Source organism: Pelecanus crispus, chromosome 1 (genome assembly GCF_030463565.1).
Source record: "Pelecanus crispus isolate bPelCri1 chromosome 1, bPelCri1.pri, whole genome shotgun sequence".
In the NCBI taxonomy this organism is placed as follows: Eukaryota; Metazoa; Chordata; class Aves; order Pelecaniformes; family Pelecanidae; genus Pelecanus; species Pelecanus crispus.
The window spans coordinates 93318910-93345661 of record NC_134643.1 but is presented as its reverse complement, the minus strand read 5'-3'; the positions used below and the strand labels follow the sequence as shown (position 1 = coordinate 93345661).

The 26752-nt window shown below is 39.9% G+C and overlaps 1 protein-coding gene across 1 annotated transcript in view; it reads right to left on the bottom strand.

Moving 5' to 3' along the window:
* SPAG17 (sperm associated antigen 17) overlaps positions 1–18617 on the bottom strand; it is a 119561-nt gene extending 100944 nt beyond the window's left edge. The window contains exons 1-3 of the mRNA XM_075709244.1: positions 18522–18617; positions 9744–9884; positions 9286–9345 (exon numbers count right to left, since the gene is read on the bottom strand). Coding sequence (XP_075565359.1) covers positions 9286–9345; positions 9744–9884; positions 18522–18617 — 297 coding nt within the window. The remainder of the gene's footprint in view (positions 1–9285; positions 9346–9743; positions 9885–18521) is intronic.
* Positions 18618–26752: the final 8135 nt, after the last annotated feature.

Genomic DNA, 26752 nt, shown 5'->3' with positions numbered 1-26752 from the left:
CTTTGCTGTTATCCGAGGCTTAGAACTCTTTACCTGATCACACCCATGCCTCTAATGCCGCTAGGATGAACTAGGTCATTAAGACATCAACACTGTACTGGCATATAGAACACAGAACTAGGCGAGATCTTTGCTGTTCTGGAAAGGCAGCTGAACCCAGATTTTTTGTCAGGACATTTTCTTTTGTTTCCATTTGGCCAAGTTATAAGAAGGCATTTGCCAATGATATTCTACTCCCTTTGATATTGGTGCTAGCGAGACAATTGTCTGTCTGAACAATTCAGCAAGCACTAGGAAGTCCACCAGTGAAAGGCATTATGAAGTAAGAATTCAGGTGAGCAGGACAGGGAGAAGCTCGTGTAGCTTTTTCTCAGTGAGAAAATCTTCAAGATGTAGGAAATCCTGGAATACCTTAACATTATCTAGGAGGAATGTGGATAACCCAAGTTTGCAGTTCATCTAAAGATGCCAAAGATTTGTGGCCTGGGGTATGATAGTGTCTGTTTGGAATAGTTTGGCACAGCCATAATTGTCCCTATTCAGCGGGCAGCATAGCTAACTGAATTGCTTGTGAAGGTCTCCTGTGAGATACATCTAACCTCAGCTGACACACAGACACTGGTAGTCTTCCATAAGGCTCATTCATATTGATATTCACAAATTGCTGAAGACCAATGGGAGTAGTGAAACTTGCTAAACCTAAGCTAACAGATTTTTTCTTTAACATCCTTTTAAGTAAACTGACCTAAATACTTGTACCCAGGAGGCAGAGTAGCTAAACTCTCCTCAGAAGACATGACAATAAATATCTCGGGTAAATGTATCACCTCATACAGTGGGATCGTTTACAAAATATACTATATTCTGTAGTATGATGTACCTGGTAGGAGCTTGGTAACAGATACGACAGAGCTGAAAATAGATGAGTAGACATCCCTTACCCTTCCCTGGAGCCAGTATCTCCCTAAAAGGCATCTTCATTTAATGACAGTTACCAACTGTTTCTTGAGCATTAGTCTTCTGCATATACATACAGTGTAAAGGCCAAGTCCTTCTACAATAAAATTCTCTTCACTTGCATCCACACAATAGCACTTGACAAAGGCTGACTGGAGAGCTGTTCCATTTTATTATGACATTTAAGACTGCTGTATTTGTTTTGCTCTGTACTGGAATGAAAACTAAAATTAAGTCTTTCTATCCTTCTGACCATGGCAGCATGGCTGCCAAAGTTGTTTTTACTGTCAGACCCTCTCATCAAAACAATTACACCAGACAAGTTTTGGCTCCTGAACTGTTCCACTTTACAACTACTTTACAAATTAATTTTGTTCTACAGCAGAATGAAAACAAAATCTTTCTAACTTTTATCACAAAATAGAATTTTATTGACATACTTTTTTAGACTGAGAAGGCTGGATTTTAGTACGACTGTCTCTTCTTTTGAGAAAGCCTGTTCTTGATCACAACCTTCCTGATGGTGTTTTGTCAAAATCTATACACTTCCACAGAAATCTTTTACCTTTAATTATATGTTTCCACAAGAAACCAAAAGACTTCCTTAAAAGTACTCCTGAATAGCATTATTTCTGAAACTTGTTTCTTCAGTGACACATATCCAAGCTACTAACCAGTCTTTGCTCTCCTCCAGATGCCACGTGACTCACAACAACTTGTACCTTCCTGGATGAAAATACTCCTTGCCACAAGTGTTATGTTTGTGTCATTAAGAGTTTTGTTTTCACATCAAACTAAAACCAGAACTTTTGATTTTTCTGCCCTAGGAATTTACTATAACATCCTTAACACAAAATAAATGCATACTCCTTGTCCCTAGTGCTGCCCTCCTTTTTTCTTTTTTACTGAAGATATTGTTAGAGACAATGATGAGAGAATCTAAATAAAAGTTACATAAGACAACAGAAAGGTATAAGACAACAGAAAGGTATGAGGTATTTAAGACCTACTGAAGAGAGGACATAAAAGTTATTTAGAAACAGAATAGCTGTTCTTAACTGGTTCCTTGAATGAAATTCATGCCCTTGGAGTGAGGGAGTAGTAGAATAAGGTAGCTTTGAATAATTACACACACACACATATATATTTTAATACATATTAAAATATATTAGCTAATAATATATCACATAATCATACATAATAAAATATATGCATAACATTTTAATATATATAAACTTTCATAATACAGTAAGAGCACCTATCCCAGGAACTACATGCTCAGTTCCAATCTAAACTGGACCTTCTCTTTAAATCATGACACAACCAGCACTTCAAATAGTCTTACCAGCAGCAACCCTCACTTCCTAAGTCTATATTCTACACACTTGTAGCAAAGCATTAATTCACAGAAACGCTTAATGACTGCTTTTAATCCCTTGTTTCCTGGCTAAATTAATTCAAATTTTTCCACTTCAGCTTGTTCATTGTTCTACTATCCTACAGAAGGTCTTAATATCTTGGGTTATGTATTTTGTGTTGGAACTGACAGGATAGGAATATGTTTCATTTACACCTAGAAAACCCAACGATTCTTCTGTCTCTGCTACAGCTCATTGCCTATTAAGGCAAGAAGTACCATGAACATTACACAATTTCCCAAAGATTCTGACAGCACAATCTTAGTGGAAAAAACCAAACCAAACAAAAAAGCCCATGTCCTATATAAATAATTTTAAAACAATGCAAGATTCTATTTCTAACCAATAACCTTTTAGTCCTCAAAATGAGCTGTACAAAGCATGAATTAATTAAGATTTTATGCAAACACTCAACTGAACTGGATTTTGATGGCAAAACTGTGTGTATTATGCTTAGCAGTAGAAGGATTTAATTTGTGGGTCTCTGGTTTGTTTGCTGAAACTGCACAACTAGGTTGATATCGCAACATGCCTGGTGAAATGGGTTGACTGTTATGCATCTTGACTCAGACAGTAAAACTGGCACCTCTCCTGCTTTTATTAGTCCTGAAGTTTGAAGTATCTGAGTTGATACTCCTTCCCTGTTAGCAAGAAGGTAAAACAAAGTGAGGTTTTGTACGAGAACCATTTGCCATGCAGATCTGGAAGCAAGTCAACAGGAGAATCAAACAGGTCCTGTGTTCAGCCAACAATGACAAGAAGCAGAACAATTTGTAATAAAAATTCTATATTCCCTTCTGTTTAAATATTAACAGTTCCTTCATGCGACATGCAAGCTAATGTTTTCTTCCTTGTCACAAGCAAGAATCAAACAGAGATAATTCAGTGCAATCAGATGGGTAACAAGATGCTGATATAAAAGTCCTCACTATTTCAGATTTAAGGAAGAAAAGTAAGAAAAACAAGGGAAAGACAATGTATGCCAGCAGAGATGAGGGCAATAACAGACTTACTTTTTTAAAAAACTGTATCAGGAGAAAAATATCATTAACGTGGCATTGGTCTGGTATTAAATGGAAACGGTGTAAGAGTCAATAAAGATGCAGGAAAAGTACAACTAATCAGTGATTTTTCTGCTCTATATTTGGAAAACAACAGGTAATATGGTTGTATCACTTCATTAATAAGCAGTTATTTCCAACTGTATCAATGGAAAGTTGCAAAAAGGCAGCTTTTAAAGCTAGGCATACCAAAAACCAGTAGACCTGGCCAACATAATCAAAGAAGTATTAAAAATAGGTAGCTGAGGAGCTCTTTATATGATGAATATAACCTTTAAGCAACTCTTGGAGAACAAGGGCAGTTTTAAACTAAATAAAAGAAAGCTGATGTCACACCAATGCTTAAAAAAAGGGAAATTGGAATAACATGAATTTTAAGTACTGGCAAGGTAATGCCGATCATTGCAGAGTAACAGAGGAGCTGATACTATTTCCTTAATGTCCTAACAGAGGATTCAATGAACAACAAATAAAAGGAGGGTAAAATAATTATTACCAATTCAATTCTGTTCTTTCGGGAGGGGCTGGGGGGGAGGTGTTTTTTTCACAAAGAGAATAGCTTCCTCTGGTAAGACTGCAATTCTACATGAGACAGATAACAACTCTGATATAGTGAAAAGCACAATTCCCCTTTGATTATTGATTCAGAAACAAGCATTCTATAGTTAATAAAGCAATGACAAAGATTAAAACTCATTAACTGACAGATTTAAAAATGCAATTATAAACAAAGAGTCATCATCAAACACATGAGTTTCTTGTTGGGTCTGAAGCATAGAACATATTGAGACTACTCTAAAAGTTTGCCAGCGATCTGCGAAAGGACACGAAGTCTTCAATTATAAGATCTCCAGAAGACACAGTAACCATGGGAGATATGAAGAATGTAGTGGAAAACTCATTCATACAAAGAAATTTGGTTAAAGTAGTTAGTATAGTGCAAGAAAGCAATAGGATTTGATTTTGTTAAATTACAAGACTTACATCTCAGAAGAAAGAAAACAGGCCAAATTTACAGGATGGAGAACCTTTAAAGTGGTAACTTTGGGAAGGACTCACTGGTCAAGGGTGAACCAATCAATCCAAAATTAGCTCTTGGTGTAAGGCAGCACCCAAGATAATGCACAATCTTCAGATTTGTATACAATGAGCTATCAAATAGGAGTACATGCATTATGTTATGCCTGTATTTGATATGTATTCAACAAAAACACTAAGTCCATTCTGTGTCCACAAATAAAAATAGTGAATTGTAAATGTTTGTTAGAGAAGATCCACAGAAATTATTAAAGAATTGAAAAAAACATGAAGGAATTTATTACACATTGCTAAATAAAGAGAAAAATTAAGGGACAATTTGAACACAATCTCAAAGTTTCTACACAGAGAAGATTAATTGCAAGATTTTATTTAATTTAGTAAATATGGCTGTAAGCCGTACATTGAAACATACATTTACACGGAAACTTGAAGTAACTTTTACCAGGAAAGGTTCTCCCCAGAAACAAATTAAGTTGTGGCTGTTTTTCAATCGTTCAGAAAAAACATCCAAACTTGATTTTAAAAATTTCAACACACAGACTATTGTTGGAAAAAATACTGTTACTGGTGGTACAGGTCACAATAGTCTCTTCTGCTGACTGGATCTATCTATCTACTAATTTCACAGAACAGAAAACAAACTGGTGATAGCAGCATTGGTAAGAAAGCCAACTCTTGGGCTACATTGTTTACAAGTTTTCTTGTCAGTAGCCTTTCTGACCAAAAAAAGAGGCATCAAAACAATTTAGTGATCATATTCTGAGCATATATATATTTATTTTTGCAGCATTCACTATGGTCTCTTGGGAAAACAGATCACATTTACACTTGAAGAACAAGTCCAAAGTTTTCACACCTGAGCAGAAAAGTTAGCTCTCAGAAAAGTAACATAACTCCCATTTAAATCCTCTTGTAAGCCAGAAGAGTGTAAACCTTAACAATGTAAGTCTAAAATACGAGGCACTGAACTACGAAGCACTTCTCAGCCTAGGCTGAGAAGAACACAGAGATCATTGGGGCAGTTTAACTAGAGATTAAGGGAGAAAGAAAATCTTATTTTCAAAGCCCTGTGTCTCGCAGGGAAAGGAAAGATGGAGAGGACAAAAAAGGCATCATTAAACACAGGGCACAGGATTAAAAATTTAAAAAAAAAATCACTTGCAGGAAACTTTCCTTTCAACTACATCAAACGCTTCCACTGCATTTGAGGTCCAAAGCCCAAACCTCTTCCTTTCCAATATGAATGCCTTCTCCAACCACCTCCTTCCCCCATCCCCTGCAAGTTATGGGATTTGCTGCCATCACAGACTTCACTCCACTTGTGTAATGGCCTCTTCCCCTGGATTGTGCCCATCTTTTCTACTTAAAGCATGCTTCCACTCTTTCACAGCATACTATACAGAGCCTAGCAGAAGATGAATCTACTCCTTAGGTTTGTTTATATATATACACACACATATAATTTAAATAAATAAATAAATAAATAAATAAATTTTATATATATAAAAGAATATAAAAAATTCTGCCATGCCTAGGAGCTTTTCTAAATCGTATTCACGTATACCTGTCCTCAAGGAACTGTAAGTCTAGTGAGGATTTCTGGAGTGCAGTTCACACTGCTCATCTTGCCTCCCATCCTTAAAATGCAGGAGACACCAGTAGAGTTAGCTATCTACCCAGTGATTAACAGCTGGGAAATACTTATTTACAGCTGATTTATTCTGCTCCAGTGTCGCAGAATTCCAGCATGAGAATGGGCCAGGATTTAGACTTGGCCCCTGATTTGACAATATTTTTCAGTTTGACAACTATAGGTAGGAGCCATGCTGTGAGAAAGCAGAATTAATATATTAAGTCTTGACAGGTAGTGGAATAAAGATTATTATGTTTAATTGCAATCAAGCCTTTTTGGTTACATGGGATGGCTTGTCCAGGAGATGAGTCAGAGCAGTGTGGGGAATGATGCTGCTGTTACAAGTCTTTCAGTTTTGCTGGCTTCACAAGCACAAGGACACATTTTGAAGGCAGTGTTCTGGGATCTACATCCAAATAAAACTGCTTTGGTCTCTGACACTTGTGCTTTTTTCATCTTTCCACAACCCTTTATGCCAAGCACCTCAGCTTATCCAAGAAAACCACAAAATTGTTCCACATCTCTCTCCCTTCCATCTCTCTCTCATGGCTATATCCCTTATTCAACTGTCCATTTTCAGCAACACCGCTGATCTACTTCCAGTCTTACACACGAAAGGACGACATGAGGCTCCATCTTCTTTCAAAATCTTTTCTCACTATGGTACCACTCCACAGCTCCAGCTTGTTCCCCTATGAGTATGGGACAAGAATCCCCCTCAAAATTTCCTGGGTAACGTAAAGGCAATTTTCCTGACCCTATCCCAATGAGTCCAACAAAACTGGAAAACAACTCTTACAAGGAAAAAAAAAATCCTTCCATCCACACAGCCCCTGAACTCAATCTCACCAGAATTTTCAAGAAAAAGAATTTAAAAAATCAGCTTCATGAACAAATCTAGTATGCAAAATTTAGGCTTGAATAGATTTTCAAAATTCAAAGTTTGGAAACTAGAACACTAGCATATTTAGTAGTGGTAAAGCACCTTAATTACATATGACATTACCAACCTTAATAGAGAGCTGACAAAACAAACAGGTACATAAACGATACATACCTTGCTAATAAAATGCATAGATTTTATTTAAACATACTGTAGTTTTAGCTCTTGTCTGTTGGAAAAAACTGTACAGGATTAATCCGATTCATTATAAAATCTGTGGATGATCTGCTACAGGAAACATAACATTTTCCATTCCACATACAAAGAAAAAAAAAATTCCACGGCACCTTTCTGAAAGACTCAGCCTGCCATCAATTAATTAAGTGCTGGTATTAGCACAAAATTACAAATCAGGATTCCCACTCCCATCAAGTCACTTAAAAGACAGAAAAGGTGTTAGACACTAATTCTCCTGGATCTGGAAATCTTTTAGCTACATATTCATAAACTCTTCCCTGATCTTTTTCACTTTGTACAATAAGAGTGATAGGAAATAAAACACAGGAAGATGATAGAAACCCTGAAGGGAAATAATTCAGAATAGGCAAAAGGAATTATTTTAATATGATATATAATTAGCTTGCAATATACCAAGAGCAGTTTATTAAAGTTTCTTGACTTAAAGCAGGCACTGCAGACTGCTGCACTGAAATTTATTAAAAACTCCTGCATTTCAGTAGACGCAATGTGCAAGACTATTGACATGGGCAACTGTTACTATTAATACAATTAATAACCACATTACTATGCATGTCATCAGTCCCAAATTCACACACATGTACACGTCATATGTTCAAAGACCATTAAACATCAGGAATCTCATTTACAGTCTCCCTAGAAATGAATATGCGCTTGTGGAAATGCCAGCGTGTTGAATCCTACCACAGAAAAGAGAACCATATGCAGTGAAGATAGAAATGTTCCTCTCAGAAGAACATTTCACAACCCTGTGTTCTGTGCTAACCTCATACTTGTTTATCCTTACTGCAGTGAAAGCTCTGAATGCACAAACCGCACATGGATTTTAAGTGAATGCTCAGGAGCACATTCTGCCCAGAGAGGCAGGATCTTAATGCTTGTGGCAACACGATCAATCTTTTAATTTGCTACAGCCAGAACGGAAACTGAGTCCAAGCAAAAGGTCAGAACAGGCATTTTATATTCTCTGTTAAACGAGGGGAGGAAAAAAATGTCTTTGAGGAGTAAAGTAAGTAGCTAATGAGACACAGCACTGACAGCTGGAATTTAATAAGTATCCACTTCACAAGGAAAATTGCTCTTAGTAATTAAATACAGGTATCATACAAAGCTTCTGCTTAGAGCCAGACTTCAAAATCCTTCTGCAGTAGGACTGAAGGGGTTTTACATCCCAGGTAATATAAGGGTGGGTTTGCCTGGGAGGCTAGTCCTAAACGAACAGGTTTAATTGCATAAAATTCACAGTCATGTCAGTGGTAAATAATTCCAAAGGGACTTGTTCAGATAGTAGTCTGGCATTACTGAAAAACAGACTGCAACTAAAAAGACCTGTTATAAAGTCCACCAAAATCTGAGACACATAAAAAGTTTACTAGCCATTGCAGAACTAAAATGCAAACAAGATCTTTTTAGGGGGATCCAAAATTCTTTATGCTCCAGGTCTGTAGGGCCATAAAACTCTACCTGAGAAAATTTTAAACAATCTTCTAATTAATCACAGGATTTTATAACCTCTCACAAGCTCTAAGTAAAACATTAACAAGGTAGGGAGAAGGAAGTCCTCTTTGTACTAGGCATGATCCCTAACCCCGCTGACATGCCCCACCAGGGGAACCAGCTTAGAATTTAACATCAGAGATTATAATGGATACTAGCACACAGAGATGGTGTTTCATTTATGGGACTGCATTTCCATAAATGAAGGTGTAAGTCTAAATTACTGGGAGCATCTGGGAGAGCAGAGTCTAATCGTTTTTCTGTAATTTGTGACACCACCATCAAGACATGACCACACAACATACTCTTAACATAATAAAATTCATATCCCTAAAAAGATATCTTGATCTTCACTTAATTAGTAGTCCAACAGAACACTGCTGGTATCAGAAAAAGCAAGCAGTTTAAGTATCTAGATGGTTGAGTGTTTTTACCAGCTACATCCAATAGACTTGCATTTACCCAGGTACGCATAATACAGCTGTATTTGCCTCAGTGTAAAAGAACACTGATTCCGCAATACATGTTTTAACCTACCTCATAGTACATAGGCACATCCTTAACCTTTTTTCCCTTTTGATTCCCAGATTCTCTGATCTGCAAGGAAACAAAGCATTCTACTGTGAGAAGATTTTAAGTTTACACAAATTATTTTACTCGTTATTTCCTTTTGAAAACACTACACTCACACTCCAAAATAGTAAGGAATCATCTTATGGCAGGTACCCCTGTACCTTAGGGAGGGAACTTTTGTGATCGGCACCTTGAAGAAAAGTCTGTAACAAAGCCTCACTATTTACAGGGAGCAGACCAGGTTGTACAGTAACCTTTTCTTTTTCCATTTTTAACTCCTATGAATTAGTGTAATTTTTAAAACTTCCACAGAGTAATTCAACTGACTACAAAATTTATAGTTACTACAAACCAAAGAAGTAACTATCTAGAAGTGAGATCTAGGGTTTGGTTTGTTATTAAAAGTTCCATTCTTGGAATACCTGTCTGAAAATGTCTTCACATGTTACCACGCTGAAGAGCTTCCGCTGTGGCACCTGTGCAGCAAGAGACAGGGCCTTGGTGTGGATTTCATCCTCAATTTTGGTCCCAACAACGAAAGCGATGCTAGGCTTCCAGTCATCCTACTTTCCAAAACAAAATATTTAAGGTATTAAAACACAAGCAAACAAAAGTGCTTCACTGCAGCTTCAAGGAGTAATCCTGCAGAGATGGTTACTCCCTTTAAGAAATATTCAACATCACTGTATTAATCACACTGAAATGAACTGTATACAACCGAAAAACCACATACTACTTTGTCCCAATTCTTTCTGCCATCAGGTGGCAGCATTATGCTATGGAAAACACAAATGCCTACTAGCAACCTCTACAAACCCTCTTGCAGGCAAACACTGCATTAGCATCACACAACAGTAAAGTAACTTTTAAGTGTCATTTGAAGATTTGACAGTTCAGTAAGCAAACAAGAGTGAATTTCGAATAGATGTATTATTCTCAATTAGTATTATTGTGATTATTTGTTGCAGAAAAAATAAACAAATTTCAGCTCCTTCATTGGGGGAATTAGATAATGCCCAGATACTACTTCCTGAAAATAGTAGCATTATTTGTATGATGTTTTATAAGGGTATATTTATGTATACCAAGATTCTTACACAGTTTCACTAAGTGTTCTCAACTAAGAAAAACTATTTATCAATGACAAGTTATATTTCACTACATTATTGACAAATGAAAAATACTTGCAGTTTTCAAACATTTGCAGTAAAATACACATATTTTTATGGAAAAAAATTATTTCAGCATTAAAGAAATGCAGAACAAGAGAAGGCTGGAACACATTATTTAGTGATATACATCCACAAGAGCTTCAGAATGATGTAATTGAAGCAACTTTTACTGGTTACTCTTCTTTTCCATTTCTTCTGCTTTAACCTACTGGAATCCTTTCACAAAGTGAGTGGCTATCTCCAGCACAACTACATCTCACTCCAGAGTATTCTCCATCAGCATCAGTGGCGCCTGAAGCGTAAGCACTTCCAATGATTGTGCTGTACACTCTTCAGGAATCACCAAATTATTTTTTTTTCCATTGCACATCTGCATGTGTAAACTGCAAGGGTATCTATAAAGCTGCATAAAGGTAAATATGGAAAGAGCTTCAGTAAGACCAAGGCAGTCCCAAGACATTGTCACACTAATCAGGACCAGGCTAAGCAGAGTCACATACCAGTCCAGCGTGCATCATAGCAGGGAAAGATTTTAAAGACAAATTTAAGAGAGGGTGGTAACTTTAGGATCTTGATGGAAGTATTTTCATACATGTATATTATGTACAAAGTCCTCATGGAAAAGAGGAACAAAATCTGAGTTGATGGTAAAGCAAGGGAAAGGACCGTTTAAAAAAAACAACCACAAAAAGTTAGATGTAAATGGTAAAAGGAGAAGTTTCTTTTTCCAGTTTTACTGTACCCTTCTTCATTTGTTCCTTCTCTTAGCTGAAAAAAAGCCTACCTAAATGTTTGCACTTTGAGTAACTGATGACTTGGGTGGCAGAAAGCAACATTTGGCGTAAGTTTTGAACTAGTAAATGCTTGCACGGATGGAAACAGTTTGTCATACTCTTAAGGTAACGAATCATAACATCACATGAATATGGCACGACGTGATTATATGTACACGCCCCATTTTTTTTAATCACAGAATATTCAGAGAAACAAAAAAGATGAAAAGATCACCTGGGTTACTAAGTGTAGTCTCCTGAAACTGCAAGTAGCTACAGAGCAGACACCTAATCCAAAAGGGCCCCTACAGTTCCACACATCATAAACTTCTTTGATGTTTTATAGCAGCACAAAATAAACCTTGATTTTTTAAAATTACAAAATGCAGGAGAGTGCAAGCATATCACTGATGCTCTAGGAGCATGTAAACATGATGGAATCTGAGAGGAGAGTGTCCAGCTAACCTGGGGCAGCAGGCACTGCTTAGCAGAGAAGCAGCAGCAGCAATGGCCTGTGTGGGGACTGAACCAAGTATACTGAATTTTTTTTTCCCCTTTGTAGTTGGGGGACAATACCTCCTCCCGCCTAAAGTTGCCAAGATAGCTGCCAGTGCACAGCACTATGAAAGAGCTAGGTATTCCAACGTTATCATCAAAACACGTGCACAGGAGTTGCAGTTAATCTGAATTCAAGTTAAAGTTGTCATTGTATAGCTGCCAAGAGTTGGACACAAAAACTTTACCATTCTTTGAACAGAGAGCATTTAGATGTCCATACTTGTGTGCCAACGCATGATTTTCTAGGCTTTCGTAACTGAGATCGAAACGCCTTCATGTGGCATTATCCTGGTGTTCCCAGGGCCCACCAGCAGAGACAGAGCCTTTAGAACAACCATCCACCTGCCACATGAGCTAAGGGAGTGACAGATACCACTATGCCGTCCTCTTCACCAAAAAAGGGGAACGAGGCTCAGTAAGTCTCACAGACAGACGCTGACAGCACAAGAGCAGCAAGACTCAGGAATGTCAGGTTCTACCCTAGATGCTAGGGGAAGCATGGTCCAGCAGAAATATTGAGCCTGCTCCCACAATTTCCTGCAGTTCTTCAGGTATGCGAAGAAATCTCCATCAGAGAGTCCTAAAACCTCTGCCTTATGCCTTCTTCAGTTCCTCCTTAAAACATGCTGCTATCTTGGTGCCCACAAATTACACCTGCTTAGCACTGATTAACATCATCCTGCAACAACGCCTGTGAAACCTGTCATCTTTATAGTCCTGTCTCTTCTTGATCTTTCCACTCCTTGGCCACAACTGTCCCTAGCTCACCTCTCCTTCCATTTCCATTCTCTGTTCTTCATCTGAGTTCCACCACTTCTTCTAATGCTTCCCATATCCATTACTTGCTCCTCATCCTCAGTATCCTTGTCCAGCTAGTCCCTAGTTTCATTACCTGATCCTGCTTCCAGCTTTCTCCATTCTCAGATTCCTTCTCCAAATCCTTATTCTCTAGCCCCTCTAATACTTCCCAGGCACTTTCAGAGTTATCTTTGAGCACTGAGACTCTCTCCTTCACGATACTTGTGCATTCCCTGGGAAGGCACTAAAAGCAACAGAGAGAGAATTTTCCTGATTTCCACTGTGGTGCCCACCTTCACAGCAGCCTGTAACAAAGCACCAAAGCAAAACATCAGGGTAAGTCCTGACTGTGAAAAATGTTTTTTTCAAAAAACTTAGGATTTGCCCAAGCATTCTGAGAAAAAGGTATGCTCTCAGCAAAAGGCATGCCTTTGACATCAGTGTGGCACATCTTCTTCCACCCTAAATTCTCTGCTTCAAAGAAACAAGCTGCTCAAGTTTCTCCGCAGAACAGCTATGAGAATAGTTACAGCATAGGCAAGCCACTGGCTAATATATTAAAAATAAAATACATGGAATAAGCCTCTACAAGATAACTGCTAGTGAAAATTATAACCCCACCTAACTTAATTCTACAGAAGTATATGCAACTCAATACAAGGTCTTTTGTGTAAAAATTTAAACAGTTATTAGAGACACCATACCTCCCTAGCTGCAAAATGAAGATAAAAATACTCCTTTTTTAAAAAAGGTGCTGTACTTGGGAACTGGAGCTAGATAAATATCAGAAATAGCTACACACACACTTTAACAGGGAATAATGATCCAGAATTCTCAGAGTCACTAATAGCATGTCATCTATTTCCAGAGGGACCAATTTTGAAGCCCTCACAGATTATTCTTCAGAAAAGCTGAACATTGAGAACAGCAACTGAAGTCAATAAGGACAACCAATGTGCAGTCTTAGTACATACTTTAAAGGTGTTTAATTGACTATGCTTTTTTCTGACCTTCAAAATCTATTATTTCTGCAATATTGCCCTTATATTATCAATACTGTAACAGTATCCTTAATGTTCAAGGCACTGAAAGGATAGAGAAGAAACAGACCCCACTTCTACAGCTCACCACCTAAAATCACAACATAAAAATGAGAAGGAAAAGTAGTAAAATGTATATGGTTACTTTAAAAATATTTTCTCCCTCAATATACAACTGCTCCTCTACTGAGTTTAATTCTTTCAAATGTTATTGTAGAAATGAGACCTGAGAAAGGATCTGAAAGAGGATAGATTAGTGACCCTAAGGCTACCTCAAATGAGGTTCCCAGCTTAAAGAACAGGACGGAGAAAACCATAAAAATAACTACTGGAAAAGCATGGACAGAGTCTAGGGAGGCTGCCATTGAGAGTATAACGCAAGCACTACATATTGTGAATGAAGACGACCAAAATGCAGGGAGTAGACAGCCCACAGAATCAACAACGCTCATTCAAACATGAATGAAAAAAACCTGAAGCTGGAAACGTGGCATTGGTAACTGAACACTCCTTAAACAACCTGAAACAAGCTCCAGTGGAGGGAAGGACAGACCACTCTCACTGGAAAACATCCAGTGACAATCATTGTCACAAGTGACACTCTTGCCCTCCCCACCCTGCCGTGTTAAAACTCTTGGCCACGTCAAGAGTTGAAATGCACCAAAGTCTCTCAGTGTTAGAAATAACCATCTATGTGGAAAGCTTGTATGTCCCTCAGGTGAAGAGGCTCCAATCCTAGCAAGATCCACCTAACTCCAAAAGCTCCATGAAATCAGCTAGCAGTTTTCCAAAATCCTTGTTTTCACAAAACACATAAGGTGTCTCATCCTCTCCTGATTTTGTTCTCAAGCCTTCACTGTGTCTGTAATGTGATTTTTTTCCAACTGTTAAAAACCAGTACACATAGCCTACATATCTTATTTGTCATAGTAGTATTGGAATAGTATAGGTATGTCAAAAAAAATCTCTAACTTCAATTCACATTGAAGAAAAAAAGCAGACGTAGCTCACAAAATTTTGTTTCCTCTTTAAACATATCTTGTTTTCTCTGCTTCATTTCCTAGACTCAAAAGAGCAGCTGTTCTAGAGAAGACATTTGAAAAAGTCAGGTATATTTTTTATTTTTGCAGTACCAGTTTCTGATCCCTTTGGCCAGGAAAAGCATCAAGCAGCCATCTCACCCTGCCGCATTTCCCCTTTCCAGCCAATCTGAGTATCTGCCATTTTGTATCAGCACTTGTTCTTGCAGTATTTAATGGGGGGGGGAGAGGGCGCGGGGGGTGTGTTGTTTGTGTCCCATCCCCCCCTCCCAGGCCACAACTAGTAGGTTCATTTCATTACAGCACAATTTCAAATTTAACTGTAATGGCTGAAGAGAAACATTTGAAAACTTAAATTCTAAACACTTCAGCATCAAACAGCAAGAGTTCTTTAATCTCCTGGTTTTTAAGTAATGCCTCAGAAATAATGAGATTTATTAGTGATTTATGAACACTTAGGGCAATATTACCTCTAGCATTCTTTGCTTTCAACAATGAAGGAGCTTGTAAATCAGTAAATATAGCTGGCATTACTGGGAAAGGTTGCTCATCAGCAATTTTGTAGCCTTAACATAGTGACTGTGTACGGCATCACTGCCAAGAAATCTGCAAGTCCACTTTCCTTATCTGCCGATTGACACACACCCATATTACTAATGGATTATTGTTTTAAGAGCCTGAGCTTTTGCTGTATAATCTGGGCAGGTAAGAGAGTATCAAAACTCAATTAAACGTTAATTCCTCTCTGAAGAGGAAGCAGTATGAACAGTAATCAAAAGTGGAGCCCTCTTATTCAGAACATTTTTAATGGGTTTACAAGCTTTAATTTCAGTCCAGTTTTCAGGCACTAAAATGCCAATAAAGTGAGAGGAACCATACAGATGGAAAGTCAGAGCAGAATGTGGCTTCCAGTTGCTATGCTTAGTTATACTAGCTAATAAGAAGATACAATAGACTACCATTATTTCAATTGTTAAGGGCTGTATTTGCCCAGAATTCACCTTTCACTTAGCAAATATTGCCTTTTAACTACTTAAAGTATGCAAAGTTTAAAACTAAGAATCTTAATTTATATTTTGCAATTTAATTCTGCAGTGAACCCAATCAAAATGTCTTGAAAAATATCTGAAGGCAAATACAACTTGCAGCTCCATGTTCTTCTGTGTAGCACATTAGAAACAAAAAAGATGTACATAAACTATAATGAAAATTCCATACTTCCTCTGCACATGTCTTTAAGTTGTCTGTTTGCCAGTTTTCACAGTACGTTTAGTAAAAGCAATTATTTGGTTAGTAAATACCATTTAAATCATATTTTAGTTAGCATACCCGTCCATAAAATCTTAACAGCACTGGTAAAATGACTCCTTTTCATAGATCAGACTAATAAAATATTGTAAGCCATAAACACACATTAAAATGTAAAATTTCATTGCCCAGTCTACCTGGTACAATTTTAAACCAGTTCTAGTAAATTCCCTTTGACTCCACTAAAAGGAAATTATATTCTCTAAATTGATACAAGTAAAAGATTTAAAAATTCATTATACATGAATTACCAGGAGAGAACTTTATTTAATTGATAGGAGTTCCTGTCATCTCCCAAATAATTTCAGATTCATATGGTATATCATATACAATATTGAGGAAGAGCAAGAAATAATTTTGTGCAGTGTGTCTGGTGACACCTACAATTAAAGTTGCTCAACACTCTCTTTTACAGGCTGCTTTCCGTTCCTGACCTCTATATGTTTGAGTTTAAATCTTGTATGCTATAAGATTACTGGGGCAGAGGGGGGGCAGGGAGGAAGGATAATGTGGCTAAACTATTCACAGAATGAGACTGGATTTTTAAAAATAATTTTATCCTTTAATAAGAAACCCTATGTGATTAAGTAATTAAGATATCCAATTCCCTCCATGTTCGAGAGGAACTAAAATCTGGTGACACAGCCATACTTGTGTCAAAGATGTGCTTTTACAGAGAACATTTATTTACATTAAGTATACCCACATTTGGTCATACTTGATGAATCTTGATTCACACATGGTCAGAAAAGATTTGTTGGCATTTGACAGTTTTGCACCGAGTATGCTCCTGCCCATGAATATAAGAGCTGAACAGGAATTTTCCTGCAAAAAGAAATTTCAGCAGCTGCCTAGCATCACAGAAGTCTGAGTCCAAGCTGACCGCAGCAGGGAGACAGTTTTTCCCATGTTCCCAAGGCTCTGCCTGCTAACAGCGAGACAGAGAAAGTGGAATTAGCTTAACTGGAACAGAAAACAGTTGGTCAATACCAGAATTAAGGAACTAAGGAATCTTAATTCAGCTCCCATGGGTATAGGCATTACGATAATCTTTACTTAGGTGATCACATATTTTTTCCTATAGAATTCTTGCCCCCTTCAGTGAATGTATTCAACATTTCTTTCCATCTGCCTCAATGTGTGGTCCTGAATAATCCTAATTCTGGCATTTCCTAAATTTTGAGCATTTTATTTTCTACCTTTTAAAATACTTCAATACAATGGTTTGCATTTAACAAATGTAATAAATTACATGTAGAAGCAGCAGAATAAACATAGCACTTTGTTCAGTGAATTCACTGGACAATATCCACAACCATAATAAACACCACCATAAAAAAAACCCAAAACCAAAAAAACACTAATTGGCACCTTGCTAGTAAGCTCGGGAGAAAGGTCAGGAACCGAGAAGGTGATGGAGATTGAACCTCCACGCCCTTCTCATGCTTCAGGGAGGCTCTCCTAGAGTAGGGACGAGATTCACAAGCAAGAAAGGGCTCAAGTGCCTTTGAACTCTAGTGAAAAATATATGTTCTAGGGAAAAATGGGAAACAACAGCCTTAGCTGAGCAGCTTACTCCAAAAAGTGATTTTGTTTGGCTAAACTTGTACTATATGGTTACTACCAAGTAAAAGCAAATAAGCATCTAAGAGATTTTTGGACATCTGTGGCATTTTTGGGAAAACTGATTAGCCAGTTTAAAAGCCTCCTCCTGAATTCAAAAGTCCTCATACTTAACCAGAACGGCTGGCATGTTTAAAAAAAAAACAAAACCAAACAAACCCAAACACCAAACACAGTAACAACAAACACCCTCGGCTTTTTAATAGGGCACAACAGGAACCCACCAAACAAGGCAGCAGTGGAAGTCATTTGTCTCACTTGCAGAAGCAGCGCTAGATAAACACATGCTAGATAAATATTATTGTTTGCTAAACTACTACGCTATTTTGAAACGAAATTCTCTCTTGCAAGTCAAGATTTATTAGAGTTACATTGCTTACACAGAACCTGGAAACCTAAATATGCCTTTAGATCCTCACACGCTGTAAAAGAAGGGGTGGGTGGGGGGTAAGCAAAAAAAAAAGAAGTGCCTTTTAGCTGCACACACTCAAGCAGGAAAATTACGGCCTCACATTTTCAACGCTACAGTTAATGCTGTGTCAGCACCTCCATCAAACCTCGTTGTTCAGCAGTTTATAAAAAGTTCACTCCGAGCCGAAACTTGGCACCCTGAGCCCCAGCAAGGAAAGTGCCGAGGAGGAAAAGCTAGAAACCCGCTAGGCCACGGCTCAGTGGTGGTGGTGGTGGTGGGGGCAGCTCCGCCGCACGTCGGGACGATTCACGGCCCTCCCCGGGGAGACCCTGGGGACCCCGCGGAGGCCCCTGCAGCGACACTGCCGCAACCCGGCCGGAGGAGCGGCGAGGGCCCCTCGGGCCCGCGCCCCCGCGTCCCGGGGCCGGCCCGCCCGGCCCCTGCCCTGCCCTGCCCTGCCCCTCGGCTGCCTTCACCTCCTCGAGGTGGGCGGACACCAGCGCGGCCTCCCAGCTCTTGGCCGCGGCCCCCGCCGCGGCGGCCCCGTCGGTCTTGGGCCGCTTCGGGCCCATGGCGGCGGGCAGGCCCCACGCGTCGCCGTGGCGACCGGCTCCCGCGGGGCGACGCCTTCCGGCCGCGCCGACCGGCGGGTGGGCGGGCGGTGTCGTCCGTGCCCCGCCGCCGGGGGCTCCTGCGCAAGGCCCGCGGGAGCCTCCGCGCTCGGTAGGGCTGGGTGTGCGCGTCCCGCCCGGGCCCCTTCTGGGCCCCTGACGGCGGCCTTCCCGCCCAGCCGCTGCCGCAGCGCGCTGGCCGGGCTTGCAGCGGGCGGGCAGGAGCTTTGCTCTCCTTCAGCCGCTTTGCATCGTCGTTTTGCGACACGGGCGGGCCAGCTGCGGCCGCCACCTGGAGCCGCCATGCAGCACGGGTGCCCGGAGGAGAGGCCTCGGCGAGGCTGCGTGGGAAGAAGGGTTCGGGCCTTGTGGGGGGGGAACGGCCGTGCGCAGTCACATTAGCCACCAAATTAAATGTCACATCCACAGGGCTGCAGGAGGCCGGCAGCTCTCGGCGTGCCCGGGGAGGAGGGCGAAGGAGTGAGGTCAGGCCTTGGCGCTGGAGCGTGGCCTGAGCGCGGCCGCCTGCGGAGCAGCGAGACGGGGGAGTGCACAGGTGTGGGCAGCCAGGCCGGCTCCCAGGCCGAAATCATTCTCCAAATACTACCATATGTTACGGCACTGGGACCAGAAGGGGAGAGGGAGGCACAGTTGGGAGAAAGCAGGAGAGCTGCCAAGATAAAGAATTCATTACAGAGGAGTCATGTCGTGATCTCACACTGGAGACGAGTGAAATATTCTGTGTGATTTAACATTTGGTGAAAATATCCCAAACCACATGCTGCCCTTCCCCCACCCCCTTATACCGACCGGGGTTGCTCAGAGCCTCCAAATCTTTATTTTAATTTCGTCGGAGCCTTAAAGCCCTGCTGTGCAGTGCATTATTGCTTTAGTCAGAATTTCATTCTGGGATGATACTGACCTGGTGTACGTGCTTAATAAAACACCTTTAATTACATGGTTTTACTGGAGAAGTAGGAATTTACGTTCACAGGGGATGTAACAGGCAAGTCTCATATCATCTTAGTTTGCAGAAGGGTATCTTCCCTGGATTTGCAGACAGTGGTGTAGTTTATAACATGGGAAAGCTGCACAGTAGATGTGCCAACACCCATAAACATTTTCCCCCACCCTGTTTCTTGGCAGGTGTCCATTTTTCTCTTTTTGAGGTTTTCTTTTGTTGTCCAGAAAAAAATCAGACTTCAATTGTTCACAGAAACAGGCAGTGTGACGTTCCCACCATACCCTTGTTCTTCATTAAAGTCTTGGATGTGCAGCCTGTGCCTGCTGAGGTGCACTGAGAGAGCACGGGAAGGAGGAATGGGGCAGGATCAGCAGTCGATGCAGCAGAGCAGGACAGAGCTATAGGGCAGAATGCACAGATAATGGTGCCAGGTACCCTTATTATGAGCCACCCTTCTGATTTTTCATTGCTCAGTTTTCAGGGCTGGATGTAAGCTTCAGGAGGACCAATGGGAGAGGGTTGTGCACCCAGGTCCTGGTGGTGTGGCTGGAAATGTGCACTACCATGGTGTCCGTGGGAGATGACAACTGCTTAATTATACCCATACCTGGATCTGTATGCTCAGGGTCATTAGGAAGGTTAGAAACCAGCAAGACTGATGTCAGCCTACAAACAGCTCTGAGAACATGAACAGTAGCTGTGAGAACGATGAACTGGCCTGTTTATAACTATTGTGTGTTTGCTTGGATGAATAACAATTATTTGAAGGAAATTGTTTTGTTCTGCTGCTTACCGTCTTAGTAAATGCATCTAGATAACTTGCTGTTTATTGTTGTTGGATGTTGTAGCATATAGTGAGTCAAGCTGACAGCCGATCACTGGGAGCTTATACCACTCATTTAAAATGACCTCCACCACTCTCGCGAACAAAGGAGAGAAAGAAATGGTATTTATTCCCTATTACAAAGCCCTAGCATATAGTCCTAAAATAGGTACTCCAGCAGTGAAATCAGCTAAAGATGTCTCCTGTTTGGCTGCTTGTCCTTGTCCATTCAGTTGTACTGCCAAAGATGCTTGTAGGCCAAGCTGTAAACCAGATTACTGAAACCCTCTTGGTTAAATCCTCCAACAGACAAAAGAGAGAAATAAAAAATACTGGGAAACTACAGCCTTTGTTTCCTCCAAATGGTCTGGACTACAAAACACCCAGTTGTCTCGGAGCCATTTGAAAACTTCCAGCTTCCTTTTGAGAACAAAAAGATGAAGTTGCTGCAATCTTAAAACTTGTATTACCAAAAATGAACGTAATTCAACTATACTGATAAGCCACAGATGAGAAGAATAGGCAAATTAAGGCTCCAGAGAGGCAATACAAAGTTTGGGGTACCTTCTGCACAAAAAAAATGGATACACACATGTAAGCCTTCCATGTAGCAAAATTGGGTCTACCATTAGTGCAAGAGTTCATGGGCCAATCTGTGATGACTTTGTTTATGAGAAGAGTATTTATGGTGAGATTTTCAGGGAGAGTGGCAACCTAAAAATCATAAAGCCAGCCTTTTATTTTCTGGCTTATTACAATACATAGTGCGTGAATACATGAACAAATGAGAGTGGAGTAACCAAGCTGTGAATTTGCAATATGCTTCCAATTCTGAATAATACTCTGTGTAAACAGAAGGTAGCTTGCCTTTCCCTGGGAGAGGGGTTAACAACCCTCTGTATTCTGAATTTAGACAGCAGGGTAAGAAAGTGTGCATGGTTAATACTGTGGAGTAGCTAGACACAGTAACATGCTCCTGTGCCCACACTTTTAATAATAATATAGAAGGAATATTTAAAAATTAGGTATACTCTTTACCTCCATCAGGAAGAAGAAACATTGGTTGCCTTTTATTTTAGGGTGACTTAAAGAACATTTACACTTACTTGTTCTCCAGTAAAGTGTGGGGAGTGGAAAGGCATTACTAGTTGTAAAAGTCATGTCTTCTCTACTTGATATTTCCTGAAAGACTAGTTGACTAAAGAACTAGCAAAGGTTTTGGATCTTAAATAATTAAAGCCGGATTGAGTGAGAAGGGAATTAATTTTAATCGTGCTTGCTTTTTTTTTTTTAATGCTTATTTTAAATGCTTGACAAATATTTGGAAAAAAAAATTATGTTTTCAGGAAGAACCATCAACTTCTCACCTTCAGTTAAGAAGTGAGCAAAGAGTCCTCTTTGCTTGATTCCTTAAGAACACATTTAATTGCTTTATATTGCTTTCATAAGATTTAAATGTTTCTTAAATGGGGAGGCTTCCTGAATTATGGCTTCAGAAAGCTGTTTCCATTTTAGAAAACTTTCCAGAAAGTTGTCTAGAACAGCTAACATGGCCTTCAGCACTGCTAAGGAAAACAGTCCTTCATATTCCTTATATTTCTAAAAGACGAAGAAAGGTATTTTAAAAAAGTATATATATATATATATATATTTTTTTTTTTTTAAAGAGAACACTGTCCAGTCCTTTTTCCCTCACAAAGGAAGAAGGGGAAGAACATAAAACTCATTTTGCTTTCCTTTCCAGTTTCATAGCACTGCAGCATCTGGGCTGGGAACAGCTTTTGCGTGAAGTTTGCAACCCCCCAGGACACAACCGTCTCACAAGTTACACAGATTTGGCAGCTATGGCATGTGTTTCCACAGCCGCCCTGAACTCTCACATACCAAGATGGATGTAGGAGGTCTTTGCCTACAGTTGCTGCTCTGGCCACCGAATGGTTTCTTATAATTTGTTTCTTGGTCTCTAAATTCGTTTATATAATTTGCATAAAGCTTCCCACATGGACTGCATTGGCCTTGTGGATGTGAACCAAATCTCTGTCTTGGCTTTAGGATCTAGAAAGCTCATTTCTACATCAGTAAATTATAAGTGCATGTGCCCTGAAAGGGAAAAAGGTTGAGCTGAGCATAAACACATTAATGCACTCCCCTTCTGAATGTGGCATGGTGCGCTTACAATTTTTCTAGCACCAAAGGTCAGTAATTTCTTAATTAGACTGAGTTCTAACCATAATGAAACAATAAAATAAACTCTCCTTCTCAGATTGTAATGGGCCTTACTAATGAGATAAGGGTTGCTAGGTGCTTGCTGAACTGTGAGAACATGCAGGGATGGTTAGAGAGAAAAGGAACAGCTAAACTGTAAAGAATACAATTCAGTCAAGTCCATCTGCCACGTAGCAAGGCCCACCCTCTGATGCTGGGCCACTAGATGCACAAATCAATAGACCTAATCTATTTAAGCCTGTCCGTCTAATAACATGGCCAAAATCAAAGCAAGTGGTAGATATTTCCTTCTCCCTCCAGCTCTAGCATTTAGTGTTCGCCTGGCCAGTCATTGTTTTTTCTTTGCTCAAGTATTTCCCATCAAGCTGAGTTACAAATGTATGTAGCCCCTGTTGTTTATCACAAGTGTAACACACAGAACAGATCAAACTTCCTTCATACATACAAATAAGTTTACATTTAAAAGGCTCCACCAACTTTGTTTTACAGGGGGTGGGAGGGAACAACTTACAAGGCCCTGCATTTAATTTCGGAAAAGATGCTTTCATAGTCTGCTCTCTCCCACATGCATGCATGTGCGAGGAGAATGCTTTTTCCTCTCTATAGCCAATAGTATAAGGATTTCTGGCAAAGCTCAAAATGAAATCCATTATCATCTGTCAGGAAAATGACTTCCAAATTCTAGCTGGATGCTGTGCAACAGTCTCTTTAAGGAAAGACTCCCTCAGCATTCAGTATGGTAGTTCTACTGTCTCCAGGTAACAATTTTGGAAGCAGTTCAGTGCTGCCAGTCAGCAAAAAAGTCCAATTTCAGATATCTCAGGCTTTTTTCCTGCCCCTTTCCAAAACAGATCACAAGGTTTTAGTCTTCTCCCTAAAGAAGTAAATCCAAAGAAAACATTTCCCCACCCTTGCAGAAAGCCAAACTCCCCACCCCCACCCCATTCTCCTGCACTTTCAAATCCTGTATCACTGCCTGCTTTCTTCTGGCACAAAAGGAATAGTTTTCCTAAGGTTAGAGGGTCCTCAATGTAGATCTGCTTCTGTAGCACTCCACCAACCATCAAGAAAGGGAGTGTTACACAGTAGTGCTGAGCACTAACCACTAACCTTTCTCAACAGCCAAACAAAGCAAAGTCTAAATAAGTGGAATTTGAAACATTATACTGTTACTGATGCAAAAATAAAAATGTTTCTAATCCATTAAAAACAAACATTAACACCATGGAGGGTAAACAGACCTGAGATGTATGCCAGAGTTTGCACTGAAAATATTGATAATAAGCGGTGGAAAGACATGGTGGGTTTGTTTATTTTTTAAAAGAGAAGAGCTAATTAATAAAAATACATGCAAGCTGAACTGGAATTGGAGTAATTAAATGGCTGGGATCATAATTTTTTGGCCTTGGTATCTTAATTCTGTGAACTCACACTTGAATAGTTTTTAACTGAATTTTCTGAGGGTAATGTCTAATTGCAGAATAACTAAATTGCAACAATATATGCTATTCTGAAACTGTTGCTTCAACTTCAATCCCCCTCCTTTCTTTCCAATCTGTTTCTCTGAGCACATACACTCCCCAGTAGATCTAGTTCAATGAGTAGGTTTTGGAAAGAAGTACATGGAGTAGTGGCTATTTCCTGCCCTATTTTGGCACCTGTCTCTCTGGGTCATACTTGTGCCTAAAATCTGCCTTATAGAACAGCCATGATTAAACTTCCCAGCCCTCAGACTGTATCCCAAAACTCTGTCATGCCTTACCCTATCATCCACTAAGTCCTTTACTCTTCCGTAAACGTGAAGTCTAACTAATAGTCTCCTTACCTCAGACCAGAACAACATCCTACACTTCTTTCTTTCCCACCTGCACCATTCCTACTTCACAAGCTTTTATTATTCTGCACCTCCAAAATTCAAGCCAGACCCCAATCCCCTGAAATACTTCCCCTGGCCAGCACATACCCCTGCCTGTGTCAGCAGACTGAGGCACCATAAAGCCCCGAAACCAGCATCTCCCAGCAGTGGCAGGAGCAGATCTCTCACAGCTGAAGGACCAGCACCTCTCTCCTGCCAGTCCTTGCTTCTAGATGCAGCTGGCCCGTGTGATCTGTGATACGCCTGCCAAGCCCCCCTGCCAGCAAGCTCCTGGCATAGCACTCCAACAAAAGTATTTATGCAGATGTGGTCCTCTCCCTCATCAGCTGTGCTAGAGTGCCTCCTCCCTCGCACTTCAGTGAGCAGCCCACCACCACCGTTTCCCAGATGACATATGAAATAAAAGAATATGGAAAGGCTGGGTACTGTGGTAGTTAATGAGTTGAGCTCACAACCTGTAATTTGGCCAGTCATCCTATGGAAACTCAAATAATTTGAAAATTTACTTCTTCCTGAGGGCACCAGGATCTAGCCATGATCCCACATAGTGCCCCCTGCAAGTGCTGTAGCCCCAGCTATTATTAGAAAAAGCACAGTGAAACCCAGGTGATAGGGATGAGCAGGCTATGAGCAGTCTCTGCCTGCCAGGGCCTCATCTTGCACCCTTCTACCGAGATAACCGTGAGATGGAAAGTATTACGAAAGGTGATTTACCTTTGTGGAGTTATCTGTAACAGTGTATTATCCCTCAGCTTCTTTGGATGGACACTGTGCAGTTATGCAAAGTAACCACAAAGAAAGACAGTTTCCTGCCCCCCAAAGTCTGCATAAGTATCCTATGTGCAAGATTTTAGTGAGTCTTAACAGTATGGGAAGTTGAAAGAATTTGTGCTGTCTTTGTTTGTGCAAATGACAGCAAAAACAAGGCTCTGTCAGATTTTCTGCATTTCTTAAAGTAGCTATTTGAAGGAGAGCAGATTTAATTTAAAATTCTCAGAAAACTAATTCTTTATTTAAAGAGCAAATGACATAATTTTAGGAAGGGTGAACAATATTTTCATCCCTATCAGATGCTAACACCTGCTTTAATGTAAAAGCTCTACTTACTACTGACAGGTGTTGTGTAGTAAAAAAGTTACAAAGAACAGTCTGTAACACCTTATCATCAACATAGTACAGCTTCTGGCATGACTACCCATTCATATGGGTTCAGTAAGCTTTAAGCAAATAAAATGCAGCAAGTGTTTACATTATATCATTATACAGATCAAGTTTAAAAGGATTTCTAATTAGCACTTTTCTTAGTTAACAAACTCTATTAGCACTAATTCCCATCAGCCAAATTCCTTAATTCACATTAACATCAGTCAGAATGAAAACCAGGCCTTTTTCCATCTCTCTCCATCTCATTACTTCAGACAAAGCAAAACATTTACTGTGGCAGGGTTGCAAGATGCTGAGGGCCATCAATGGAAAAGGTACACTAGTTAGCTAAAATCTGGCCGTTCTCCCAGTCTATTGACCTGCCTGTGCCAGTGTTTTTAGATCATGCCATCCTTAATGCTTATTTTGTATCCAGTGATTTTTAAGAGTGGCACTAGTCAGCATTTGCAAATAATGTGGAGATATTTGACATAAACAGCTGAGCTCAGCAGTTCGGCCCCGTGTACTAGCTGTGGTGTCTAAACCCTAATTCTCTTCTATGCAGATATATTCTGAGTACACAAACATCATAAAGTCATTGTGACTGTCTGTCATCAGGAATGACAAAGTAAGACTGTGAACAAAATGAAAGAAAGCAGAATTTCTTAGCTTTCTTTAAAATATGTTAAATGCCAACAGAAAGCTTTTTTTGGTGAACACGTCTTCTTCCACTTGCCTTGAATTACATTTGCTTTTCTTCATCCCACAAAATCCTGTGATGACTAAGCAATAACAATTTAAAGAAAGCACTGATGAATTAGTTATTTTTACTGCAAGCTCCCATCAGTAACCTTAAGTGCCATTACTACCAGCGTGGATCAATGAAGTGCAACTTGTCTGGTTTCCTCTTATACAAAAGTCTGACATTTGCAAGATTTATTTGAACTTTTTTTGGATTTTGCAACACCAACTATTGCCTTCCAGGACAGAAAATTAATGAACTGAAATTGAAAGGTCGTCTTCTGGTCTAATGATGTTTAGACAACAGTAGAAAGATAGAGCTA